Raw genomic sequence first — 13,733 nt, 5'->3', positions numbered from 1 at the left:
TTAAATAATTAATATCATGATGCAAACAAAATGCTGGCAAAGAATTTAACATTGTCATTGGTTCAAATTGGTTTCGTTTGGCTCAAATCGCATTTTTTGCGTTCTAGTTTGGTTTTCTCGTTGTGCAGCTTTGTTGCTTCCTTCCAAACTGCACTTGCTCTTTCATTATCATATTCTGCTTCCGCTTTCGTTGTTGCCGTCTGTTTTTTTTTATTTATTTTTCTTTCTCCCTCTCCTCTTCCCCATCACATTGTCTCTTTATTATAATAGTGGCTGCTGCTGCTGCTGCTTTCCCCTTGTTAAAATGCGACAAACATTTTTATTATTACAGCATTACGTTCAGTTTCCAGTTCTTACAGCTTGATCTCTATGTCCACACACACACACACACACACAAGTTTTATATGTGTGTGTTTCGTTTTTATATGCTTAGCGTATATATTAAATTTTAACAAGTTTCGCAGCTTGATGTTACTTTGCAAAACTCTTGAACTTCTCTACTTTGTTGATTCTCTACAACACTTGGCGTGTGCACTTTAATGTCAAGCTCATATTCATTCAAGGTTTCTTTTCTTTATAACTTCAATTAACATCTAGCATTAAACTTCTCTCGCAGAAACACAACATCAAGCTGAACTTTTTCTACGATTTCCTTATAGTTAAGTTTCACTATACTTTTCGAAATTAAATTCTTGACTAGATCTGATCTTTGTTATCTTATTTTTCTTATCTTAATAATATATTACTTTACTCATATTATACGTTATCTACAGTCTTGCCAGCTTCTTTCTGAATTAAATTTTCATCACTGAAATGAACTTTTCTATTAAAACTTCTCTACTTTCCCGAACTTCATTTTCAGTATGCAATCTTCATTATTTAAATAAAATTTTCTATTTAAACTTCTCTAGAAGTAAGTGTTTTCTTTTAATTCTAAATTTATTTTTCTCAATTGAACTTCTCTATTTGAATAAGTCTAATTTCAAATAGTCTTCTTAAATTGATGTAGTTTCCAGTACTCCTTTCTTAGCATTAAATATTCACCATTAAAATATAATTTTCTATTTAAACTTCTCTCTAAACTTTACTTCGAAGTTCTCTATTATAATATTATCTTTATTCCACTCATCAACTCTTTTCCAATTCAAAGATTTTCAACTTTAATATAACTATTTGAGCAACTTGCTTATATTTCCGTATTGAACTTATACAACTCTAGCTTCGCTTCTCTAATTCTTTTGCTTTTTGCAAACATGAAGAGTTACGGAATTTTTGCGGCTGTGTTTTTTGTGGTGCTTATCTAAAGTGAATAACAAGTGTGAATACAACGCGTATTCGCAATGCTACAAATTGAATACACAAATCGCATAGAGTTGCGAGTGTAATTCTTATCTAAACGAGTTAACTGTTGGCTGTTGCTTTAACCTTTAAGCGAACCTTGTTTTCTGAATAGTTGATGCTGGTATTTTGGTATATACCAGCATTGCTGTTGGTATATACTAACACGTGTTGAACACATATTAATATTATTATATATATATATTTTGATTATTATTTGAACAACTCTGTTGCTCTTATCTTTACTCTTTCTCTGTCTCAACTCTTCACTTCTCTTTTCTTTGTTGTATGTACTAACTGTTGGAATATACTAAAAGTTGTGCATAATACTAATATGATTATTATTATTATTACTATTATTATTATTATTATTTGACCATTTCTTTTGCTCATCTCATAACTCACTCTCTCTTTTTCTCTATCAACTCTTCAATTCTTTTCTCTGTTCTATATACTAACTGTTGGTATATACTAAAAGTTGTGCATAATACTATTATGTTTATTATTATTTGTACTATTATTATTATTTCAGCATTTCTTGCACACTTCTCTTCACTCTCTCTCTCTCTTTCAACTCTTCACTTCACTTCTCTTCTCTTCTCTGTTCTATGGTTGCTTCTTGTTCTGTTCTGCTTAGCTGTTGTTGTTGTTGTTGTTGCTGCTGCCATGGCTAGTTGCTGTTAGCCATGTTTAAGCATTGCGAAACTCGTTTTGGGTGCACAAGATTTCGTTTTTATACTCACATTCTGTGTGTGTGTGTGTGTGTCTGTATTTATCTGCGGCTCTTCTGCCAATTCTGCTTCTTCTTCTTCGCTTTATACTATATATATATATATATATATATATATATATAGATGTATATGTTTCGCGTTTTATTTATTTTTTTTTTTGTCGTGTTTCTTGCTCGCTGTTCTCTACTCTTCTCTGTATTTTTATCTACGTAGCATGTGCGCGCGGGTTATGTAACCGCAAAATGATGTATCGCATTTCCGAGGCGGCCGCAGCTCGGCGGCTGTAAAACTCTGCTGCTCAATGGTGAGGGGGTGGTGGGAGGTGGCGGCTCTTTGTCCCTTGTCCCTCTCGTGTCCCTGACCAACAGCCTTTTGGGGCCATGAACTTTTGCCGAACCCGTAATGCGGTTCACCTGCCTGCCCCTCCAGCGCTTGCTAAACTGTAACTGTCTGTGTGTGTGTGTGTGTGTGTGAGAAAGGCGGGAGCAATTGAGTTAGGGTTGCCGCCCCCTTTCATCTTTTTCCTTTTGCGTTAGAGAGAGAACATAACCTATGCCAACTAGAGTTCCCCTATATCATTGTTATACTAAATACATGACGAAATATTTCATTTACATATTGATAAATATTGATAAGTCTTTCTTCTTCTTAATTTTATGCGAGAAATGGAAAGTAAGCTGTGTGTGTTTGTGGTTTTTATTTTGCATTTGACTTTCGTTTTGGGCCACAAGAAAGTCCCAAAAAAACACACACACAAAAAAAAAAAACGAAAAGTTTGCTTCGTTTTTCGTTTTATGTCTCACGTAATCCACATTAAATGTTCGCTTTTCTTTTCTTTGGCTTTTTCTTTGACAGATTTATTTGTCTCGTATATACGTTTTTTTTTTCTTCTGCGTTCACAGATAAGAAATAGCAAACATATAAATCTCTGACTCTCGACTCTCTCATCATTTAGTATTTTTATACCCTGTAACCATAAAAGTGAGACACCACAAAAAAAAAATACACAAAAAGGGTAAGCAGCATTCATTGCATTTCCCACACTCTCTCTCTCTCTCTCTCTAAGGTCAGCTCTCTCTCTCTCCCTCTTTTATTTTAAACCGCAATGTTATGGCCAAAAAGCGAGCGCTGCCACGCGTAATAGTTTTGACCGGATTTACAGCTCATTTCTGCACACTTGCAGCTCGAAAACGTGACGTTTTTTTATTTTTGCCAGACTCTCTCGAATACTTGGCATTTCCCTAGCTCGCCGCATTTAATTGCAGATAATCATCTCATGCATTTACAATTTACAAGCATCACATTCTTTTCATTTACTGCCACAGCGAAGAGTTTGTGCATTTCGCATTCATTTATTATTAGCAGGTTTAGTAATCAATTTTAGCTGGCTTTTATTAGGATTTGCATTGAATCTTTTCTGACTTTTATTTAAGTTCAAATCAGTAATATCCACTACTATTTCATCGCTTGTCATTGAGTTTTTCATTATCATTCATTATCATTCTCATTAGTGTTTGCATTATTTTATTCGTTTACCATTATTATAATTTAGTTTATTATTATTTATTTATTTATTGACTAAGTAATTGAAGTTTTTGTCAATGCTACTATAATTATCATTACTATTGGCATTATTATATTCGGTTTTCATTATTTTTAAGTACAATAACTAATACTATTGCAATCATCATCAACATTATCATTAGCATTTACATTACATTATCATTGGCATTAGCATTAGCATTATTATTATTAGTATTATTTATCAACTATTTTGTATTAAAGTTCAAATAAGTCAACATTATCATTAGCATTTTCATTATTCTATTCAATTCTCATTATCATTTGCATTATTTTGTACTCTTCTCATTATGCTTTTCATTGTCCTTAAAATTTTCTTGCTTATTAACATTATTATTATTAGTTTATTAAACATCTATTTTGTATTAAAGTTCAAATAAGTCAACATTATCATTAGTATTTTCATTATTCTATTCAATTCTCATTATCATTTGCATTATTTTGTACTCTTCTCATTATGCTTTTCATTGTCCTTAAAATTTTCTTGCTGATTACTTGCATTATCAGCGGTAACTACTAGCATTATTTTCTTCGGTCAACTGGCAAACCAATTGCAAAAGTAATTTTCATTCATTAGTTATTGTTAAGTGGCGCCCCCTTGCCGCACACACACACACACACACACACACACACTGTGCAATTCATTCACTTTTCAGTTATTCAGTTTGACTACAAGCAAATGATAAAGTCATTTAAATTAAGTTCCCCCCTGCTGAATGTCCAACTGTCTGTCTGTCTGTCTGTCTGTCTGTCTGCCCGCCACGTTGTCTTGTGCTGTCTGGCATGCGATAGCCTCAATTTAAAGCGTATGCATATCAATGTGTGTCAAACAGATTTGATTGCCTGGCCAACACACACACACACAGAGAACACACCCTCTTGCGCACCCTTGCAATACGTAGGAAATTACTCATACGCCACAGTGGACGCGCAGTCGAGTGTCGCTTATCACTCGCTTATCAGACAGCAGCACTACGTAAACAAGAGTGTTTCTCTTTCTCTTTCTCTTTTTTTTTTTTGTTTTGTTAATTGTTGGCATTGCTAAGGCAGCATAGAGCGAGAGGGAGAGAGAGAGAGAGGTAGAAAGCAGGTGAAAGAGATGACAGACGTTTTGTTGTTGGTTGTCTGATGGACGGTCGCAGTTTTAAATGCCTTTATTATGACAGCGCAGATAGAACACTGAATGAGCGAGAGGGTGAAAAGCGAGAGAAGGAGATAGACAGAGAGAGGGGGAGAAGAGGTGTGTGTGTGTGCGGTGTGTTTACCTTTTAAGCACTTTCAACTTTAAATTGAATTCATTTCGCGTTGATGATGACGACCCTGATGATTGTCACCGTTGCTGGTTGCTGGCATTTCAGTTACAATTCTCTTCCCCGCTCTCTCTCTCTCTGTCTCCCTCCCCTCTACTCTATACTCCTCTCTCTCTCTCTCTCTGCTTCCTCTTGTTCAGCTGGTGCTTTCAACTGTTGTATTGCTCAGGTGCGCATTGTCTCACGTTTGTTTATTTATTTGCTCGCTTGATTGCCTCACACATGGTTTGCTTTTCTTTTCTCTCTGTTTCTGCTTCTGCTTTTGCTTCGCTTTCTGTCTCTGTCTCTCTCTGTGTGTGTCACTTATTAGTTACTGTGACGTCTTCCAATTGCAGTCGCAACTCCCCAAACTCTTCCCATCTGATCCGATCAATCTTTCCCCAGGCGTTTTCAGTTTCAATTTCAATTCACAGCAAAAATCAAGCGGAAAATTTCTTAGGAAGCTTTCGATCGATCGCCAAGCAATAAAATTATGAAAATTATTATTATTATTATTATTATATTTTATTAATTTTTTTTATTATTTTAATATATCACATTTCATTTAAGCGGCTACAACATTAACTTATACCAATCCAAGGCTTGCTTCATTTAACGAAAACATGTAGCACAATCGTAAATTTTCTCCTGTCTTTATCTTTATAGAAATACATAGCTGTAATCTCCTAACCAACCTTATCAGCAATGTTTCTGCGTCGTATACAAATCTGTGTAAACAATAATTCAATATATTGGCCTCATTCAATTTCGCTTTCATATCGAGTTCTAATAAATCTATAATCAGTAAAGTATTCTAAAAAAGTTGAATCGATTTATTAAATATTTTTTGTGCGTGCACTTAAGCAATACTCACACTTAAACAATGAAAGTTGTTATTGTGTTGTGTTTATTTACTTGTTATTTTTTTTACTTCGAAAAACCTGAGAGACATTTAATACTTTAACAAATGCAACTTGATCTGCAGCTTCATTCATATGAGAGAGTTTCATGTGGCAAAAAAAAAGGGCAGCTTGTTTATTCTTGTTGCTTATGTCGTTGGCAACAAGTGGCTGCCACAACAACAACAACAACAGCAGCAGCAGCAGAAGAACAGCAGCAATATGACCAATAAATTGGCTATTAAACTTATCTGGCCATATCCAATTATAAGCGCTGCGGATTTATAGCGGTAAACTCAACAGCAACAACAACAACACAAACAAAAGCCAACATCTAAATAATAATGGCCATAAAGTTGAGAGCATAGAATGGAAAATAAAAAAAAAACCAACAACAAAAAATAAAAACAAACGTCAAACAACAACGACAATGGGACAGCTGAGCACTGAGAATTAAATGTCAAACAGCAACAGCAAAATAACAAATAACAACAGCAAAATAACCAGGCTGCCAAATACCCTGTAAACAATGCAAACGACTGCAGAAAAATGTCAAAGAATGCCGAATTGAGTAAGCAAAATACTAATGGAACCATATAAAGATAATCTATAAATAATTGAAAACAAAAAAAAATTTGTTCTAAAATTAATTTAATAATTCTAAATTATTATAATTTAGTAATTGTAATTGAAAAATTTGAGAATAAAAAAACATCATAAGACTTGTACATTTCTCTATTTTATTATTACTTTTATTCTTAAACATTTTCCAATTTATTTTAGACTTGGAGATGCATAGAAAAATATCAAAAGATTTAAATATTTTTTTTAAACTTCAAACTCAAAATTATTTAAATATTATTTTGTATTTATTATAAATCAAAAAGCTTATTATTCTCTCAACGACTTTCTTTCAACGCAATTATTTTCTTAAAAATATTCCAATTAAGTTTAACAAGTTTTATGAAAAACATCAAAATATATGTACATATATGGTAAATATTCCTTTATTTTCAGAAGGGATATTCTTTTGTTTACGTCTTTTTTCCAACACAATCTTTAATTTAAAATTTGCCAATGCGAAAGTATTTATTTATAATTTACAATGTACTTAATCAGAAAAACAACGGCCAAAAGAAATCTGAAAATCTGAAAATTTGAATATTTTTTTCTTCCATTAATTACTAGGTTTAATATAATATTCACAAAAGTATTTCAATATATTTTAACAGTTTTTATTCTCAAAAGTATTTCAACATACTATATATGCAATTCATAGTTGTTCTTTGGTATTATTAAGCAGAGCTAGCGAGTGAACGCAATATATTTACAGGGTATGCAGTTGCAATAAACTGTTGGATAATGCAGTTAGCATAGTTAGTGAGAAATGCGAGACTCCAAGAGAGAGAAGGAGAGAAAGATATAGTCGATATATAGGAGCGACAAATGCTGTGGTGCTGCTGGTGAAAGGCACCAACAACATCAACCAGAAGGAGTACAACAACAACAAATAGAAAACTTGCAGGTAGAACGACAACAACAACAAGAAAAATAAGCAGAAAAACAACAGCAGAACATGATAATAAAAAAGAACGACAAAAGACAATAGCAAAACGCTAAGCAAATAAACAAAACAAAGCAAAGCACAAAACATTGTAGCGAAAGCAATAACAGCGACAACAACAGCGACAACAACAACAACAGCGACTGCAGCTGCTGTGGTAGAAGAAACAGCTTTGAGCTACAGTGTGACCAGAGCTGAGAAAGCTATAAATATCCGAAATTCGTGTTCAAATACAACTTATTAAAATCCATTGAAAAATTATTGACAAAACTATACACAAAGCAAAGGCAAACACATTTTTTATGCTGCAGTGTGACCAGAGCTGAGAATAAGCAGATTTTATTCTCAAAAGTATTTCAATGTATTTCAGCTTCATAGTTTTTCTTTCCAAAACTTACAATATTTCAATATCAGCAGCATATTTTTATAGTATAAACATGACATGAAAATTAGTAGACTAAAAAGTAAAATATATCAAAAATATAAATTCCTCTTTCTATTCCAAGCCAAATAATAATTATTTTTCAAATTGTGCTACTCAAATGTTATTTCAAATTAGTCGATGCGACCCAACTTCAAGCATACAAACTGCAGGGTATATTTGGGTGCATTACTCATGCGGCAATTGCAACTGCAACTGCAACTACAACTGCGACAACGTCAACTGTAACTGTAAATGATTCACAATATCGATTCGTTACGATTCATTTGATTCGCTCGACTAATTAAGGCTGCCAATTGAATCAGCTTCAGTCGCCAAATGACTCGTGAGTCTCACGTTTGATTAAGGGCACCTTACAAAACATATTAAACGCACATGATGATGTGAATGTGAGTGCGAGTGTGAGTGTGAGTGCACTCAATCGCATTCACATCGCTTTACGTGGCAGCTGCAATTGCAATTGCCACTGCAACTGCAGCTCCTGTGCCATTTTTTGTTGCTTGTTGCGGATGTTGAGGTCAAGCTATTGGCCTCCGTTCCCCGTTTGCCAAAATCTCTGCTCCTTTCTTTCCCATTCCCCCCATTCTCTTTGTAGCGCATGGTCAACAAAACAAAGCAAAAAAAAATACTACACAGATGACAAGAAACGAAGCTTTGCTTGAGTTGAGCTCGGCTGTGAAATACCCTTTACACGAACAAATTAAGTGTGACCAAAGCAAACTGATTTTCAAGCTATAAAATGAGTTATTTCTTTTTAATATCTCTTGCCAATAATTTAGTTATATTTATCTAAATTATAAATTGTCATAATAATATAATAAATAAGTGTGACCAAAGCAACCTGATTTTAAAGCCATAAAATTCTTCCTATAATATTTTTTTGCAAATAATTTATGAATATTATTGAGAAGTTCAAATAATTCAAATAATAATAGAATAATTCAATCACAGCTTTGAAATTGGTTTTTTATTTTAATAGGAATAACAGAATACTGAGCTTTCAATAATACGTTATAGCAATCATTTTTGGTTAATCATAGAAATTACGCTTATTATTGAAATAAATACTGTAAATAATAAATTGTGAAATTTCCACAAATATGTGAAGCGTGAAATCACAAAATTAAATCAGTTTTTAATATATTTGTATGTCATGCATTTGTGCATACTTTACACATATCATCTATGAAAAAAAGATTGGTATCAGAAACCATTTCACTAAAATTCTATTTGTCCTTTTTCTAACTTCATTAACTCATGCTAAAAGTGGTTATTCATCCAAATAGCTTTATAAGCTTTTTCCTTTTTCTTTTTCTACCTCTTATTTTTTTTTATTTATTTATATTATATGTTTAATCCTAAAGACTATCAGCGTTGTTTTAAGTTCGATTTGGCCATTATCTAGCTTTGATCAAACCCACTCATTTTAGTTCTCCCAACTTACAATATTTTTGAAATATTCTTTGTTCCTATATATTATTATTATTATTATTAGTATTATTTTTTTCCGGCTATATTATTTTTTTTATATTATATCAATACTAAATATAAATTTTAAATACCAAACTTAATTATAATATAACAAATTAATATAATAACAAATAGTAACTACTTTAATGCCCTCTGTCGCTTTTAGTTGCCGGGTATAAGAAATATATATATATAAGAAGAGAAAAAAAAGAAGCAGCAGCAGCACTTTGGGTCTCTTTTGAGGCAATGACTTTTACACATCGCAGCACATGGCTGGCCAACCACATTCCCCAACTTCCCCCCGTCCCAGTTCTGCTCCCCTCTCCATCGACCACAGCACCCAGCGCATCTTAGCCACATGTGTGTGTGTGAGTGTGCAAATGTGTGTGTGTGTGCTCAATTGTAGCCGCCATCATCGGAGCGCGTGTAAAATCGTCAGGCAAACTCACACAATTGACTCGCAGCAGCAGCAGCAGCAGCGACGCCAAGAAACTTGCCTTACCGGATTTTGGATGCTGACCCAGCTAGCCCCGTTTCCCCTTCCCCATCCCCATCCCCTTCCCCTCATCATCTTCTCTCTATGCCCCTTCCGCTGTCTCTTCTTCTCCTTCTACTTCGGCTCTCTCTCGTCACCCGCGCTTCTCGCACACCTGAATGGACCGTGGGCAATGGCAATAGAAAAAGCATAGAGCGCCCCTCTCCCCCCCTTCTCTCACTATCCGCCTTGTCTTTATCTTTGGCTCTCTTCTCTTCTCTTGCACGCTCTCAGCGCTTCGCTGTTGTCTCGTCTCTCTATTGATTTCGTTTTATACAACAAATTCATGGCTTTGGAATGTTGCGACTGTGTGTGTGTATTTGTGTGTGTGTGTGTGTGTGTGTTAGCAAACAAGTAAAGTAATAAGTAACTTCTTTCTTTCTTTCTTATTTTCTTGTTTTTTTCATAAGAAAACTGGAAATTCTTGCACCCATTTGGCTGAACGCTGTGACCCAAAAAATACAAATACAAAATTGTGAAAATCGGAAAAAGAGCGTAAGACATAACCATAACTCGTCTAATAGCTAAATCTATATTTAGAACTGCAGAAGAATAGAATAGAGAATGTGAGAATGAAACTTGATTGATTGATGCACAAAACTGTTAATTGGAAAACATAACTTTAAGCGGAATGCATAGCAAAGAATGCAGAGAATATTTTAGTATTGAACTTGATTGTAGAACGATTGCAGAAAATATTGTAAAGCATTTCAAACACGATTTGATTAGACGACGAAACTAGAAATACCAAAAATATTAAAATGTTCTTAAAGAACTTGATTGATGTTTGATTGTATGATTGTTTAATTGAAAAAGCAACACAGAGAGACATTTGTTGTTATGATATTATATTACTAGAATAGGTAATCACATATTTAAGATATCGATAGACTGAATAAAGAATAAATAGAAGAATTTGGCAGTTGATTGATGTTTGATTGATAGATGACAAAATCAGTAAAAGAAAACCCATTCAACAATTCGATTTGAACGATTTAACGATGAGCAACTTAAACTCAGGTGATCATCTCTAAGTTTTAGCAATACGTATATTCCAATTATTTTGAATTTTTATTAACTATCTGTGATCATTGCCTATAATTTGTATGGCATGCATATTTTGATTTAGTATGTCCGTAAATTGTCGATAATATGTATTTTAGTTTTTTTTTCATGCAATTATTATTCACGTAACGCCCCTCAGTTGAGGCAAGTTTGTTTGTCTATATGGTATTATCAACTGAGGAACGCCCTTCGGCGATTCCCATGCAAGTGCAATCGCAGTTTGAGAGTCGCTGATCACAACAGAGATCTGTCGGCGAACAAAACTTGTTTCGTTTTGAGGTTAGTTTCTAAGTTGCCGTTACTTGATTTACAGTTTGAGGAGCGCTCACGTGGCAAACAAAGAAATAAAAGTTGGTGTACTATATTTATATTTGCTATGTTTGTATTTTTTTTTCTATTTCAATAATTTCCAGTTGGTTTGGCAGCACTCAACTCAACTCAACTTAACTCGACTCCCACTTCCCACTTGCCTTTCCAGTTCGTTCCAATGTGATGCCAAAATAAAAAGCACCATTGAAATGAATGCTGCCCAGTTTGTAGTTGTTTTTGCTTTGATTTTCTCTTTGCCTTTGCCTAAGCGACTTTTAACTATTTGCTGTCATTTTTGTTTTTGCACTCACAATGTATGAGCTAGCTGTAAATGTGTGTGTGTGTGTGTGTGTAAAGAATAAAGAGCAAGTCACACACACACACTCACACACATACGCATGCATTTGTGCTTGTAAGATTCTGCAGTTTTCAAGTTGCCGGCAAACAAAAGAATTATTATTGTTGTTGTTGTTATTTCTGCTGCTGTTGTACTACAAATGTATTGCATAAAAGCAGCCGCGCTGCGCTGCCCTTCGCCCCAAAAGCAACAGCAACGACGCTGTCATTGCTGCTGATTCATGGCCCCATCATGCATAGCTCAGCTGCCAGCTGGCTGTGCTGTAAGCGACAGACAAACAGACAGACACTCAGTGTGACAGAGACAGAGAGAGAATAAGAGACGCAAACACACATACGCTCACGCATACAATTGGAGAAGCATTACATTGTGCACTTACTTTTTTCAGCTGCGACGAAGTTTGCCAAATGGAATTTTTATATTTTCTTGTTTTGAATTCAATTGGATTCAATAATTGAGACACAAGCACAAATAACAAATAACACACACAACAAAAATTATATATGCGCGTTAGAACAAAACGCTCTGGCGCAGTCGCAGCTGCAGTCGACGTCGAAGCTGGCAAGCTGCGCGCGCGCACAACACACAGAGCCTAGCTCTGACCGTGGATAAGCTAACACCGAAAAAAAAAAACAACAACGCCGACAGCGTGAGCGAAACACGACACGACGCGACACGATTCGAAAACTTGGCGCAGCGAACAGAAACGAAAAAGGAAAAAAAAACAAATGAAATAACAACAAATGAAACAACCGCGACGCTATGTACGGCACCAAAAACGTCGACAGTTGCCGCACAACTGATGCGATTAGTCGACGTTGCGAAGCGCCAACGTCAAGCCCAGCCACAGCAGAGAGCGCAGCCAAAGAAATAGAGAGAGCGAGCGAGAGTGGAGCGTAAAACGTTTGGAGCTGACCACAGAAAAACAAAAATAAATGGAAAATAAAAACAATTGCAAAAACAAAAGCTGCGCGCGATGCGAGCTACAGCAGCGAGAGAGGGAGAGAGCGAACAAGAGCGTTATAGAGCGCGCTTAAAGTGTCCAAAAAGAGCACAGTTGTGCGGCAACTGCAGTGGCTAACTAAGCAAACAGCTGACAGCTGAACGTGCACAGATTGAAAAGCATTGCGATTAAGTGCAAGCCTTGCTCAACTGTGCGCTTAGTTTGAAAACAACTGAGCTTGCAAAGTGTTGATCTCGCATGGAATTTTTTGATTTTTTTTTTAAACTTTTTTGTTACACATAAAACATCTATTATTAACACTTAGCTTCCTATTTAATTTTTAATACATTTTTTAATTTATATAGACCCCATTAAAAATAGATAAAGATCATCTTCTGGTAGTGTTATAAATAATATTCAGACTTACCCAATCTAGAATCATTTTTCTTGCGCACTCGCAAGCAAATTGTGCAGGATTTGATGCACTAAAACGACAAGAAAAAGAAAATTAGTGATATCGATAACTTACTATCGATAGTTTGCATACTTACATCGTGTATGTGGCGAATGGCTTCGGTGCGCGATATATTATCGAGTGATAGGCCATTGACCTCGAGTATCTCATCGCCCACTTCCAAATTATCGCGATCGGACGGCGAGCCATATAATTTAATCTTGCCCTCCGCATTCTCAACGAGTATGATGACATATCCAGATAGTTCGACAACTTGTTGCTGCACAGACAAAACCAGAAAAAATAGAGTTGTCAGATAAAGAATGTATGCAATAGAAAGGGGGGGGAAAAGTACAATTTTGTTTGAAAATTGCCCTCTGTGCCTACTACAACTTTTGCAGTCCTGCTCATAAAGTCATTTGCATAAATGCTACAAAATTCTAAATGTCCATGGGGTTGCCGAAAAGCAGGGAGGGGGGGCGAGTGCGGAGCTGGTGGGGAAGGCTGTCCAAAAACAAATTAATTATACACAAATGCGGGCAACTTTGACTAACTTCTCGGTGCTGTATTCGCTCTCCCTCTCTCCCTCTTCGCCCACATACATACATACATAAGTACTACATACATACATACATATATTGTTACCCTTTAGCTACAGCACAACCCCCAGAGCTACCCTCTCCTTCGCCCCCGCAATTCCTCCATCGTTAGATTTGCTGCTCGTTTCACAGCAGGAGTCGCAATTTCAGCTGCTT

The 13,733-nt window shown here is 35.3% G+C and overlaps 1 protein-coding gene across 1 annotated transcript in view; it reads right to left on the bottom strand.

Annotated features, from left to right (window-relative positions):
* Positions 1–13,733, bottom strand: part of LOC133847702 (uncharacterized) — a 91,444-nt gene that overhangs the window by 62,151 nt on the left and 15,560 nt on the right. The window contains 2 exon segments of the mRNA XM_062282880.1: positions 12,952–13,009; positions 13,076–13,258. Of these exon segments, the coding sequence (XP_062138864.1) occupies positions 12,952–13,009; positions 13,076–13,258 (241 nt within the window).

This window comes from Drosophila sulfurigaster, chromosome X (assembly GCF_023558435.1).
Source record: "Drosophila sulfurigaster albostrigata strain 15112-1811.04 chromosome X, ASM2355843v2, whole genome shotgun sequence".
Classification (NCBI taxonomy): domain Eukaryota; kingdom Metazoa; phylum Arthropoda; class Insecta; order Diptera; family Drosophilidae; genus Drosophila; species Drosophila sulfurigaster.
The sequence above is the reverse complement of the archived record's forward strand: the minus strand, read 5'-3'. Positions and strand labels throughout refer to the sequence as shown.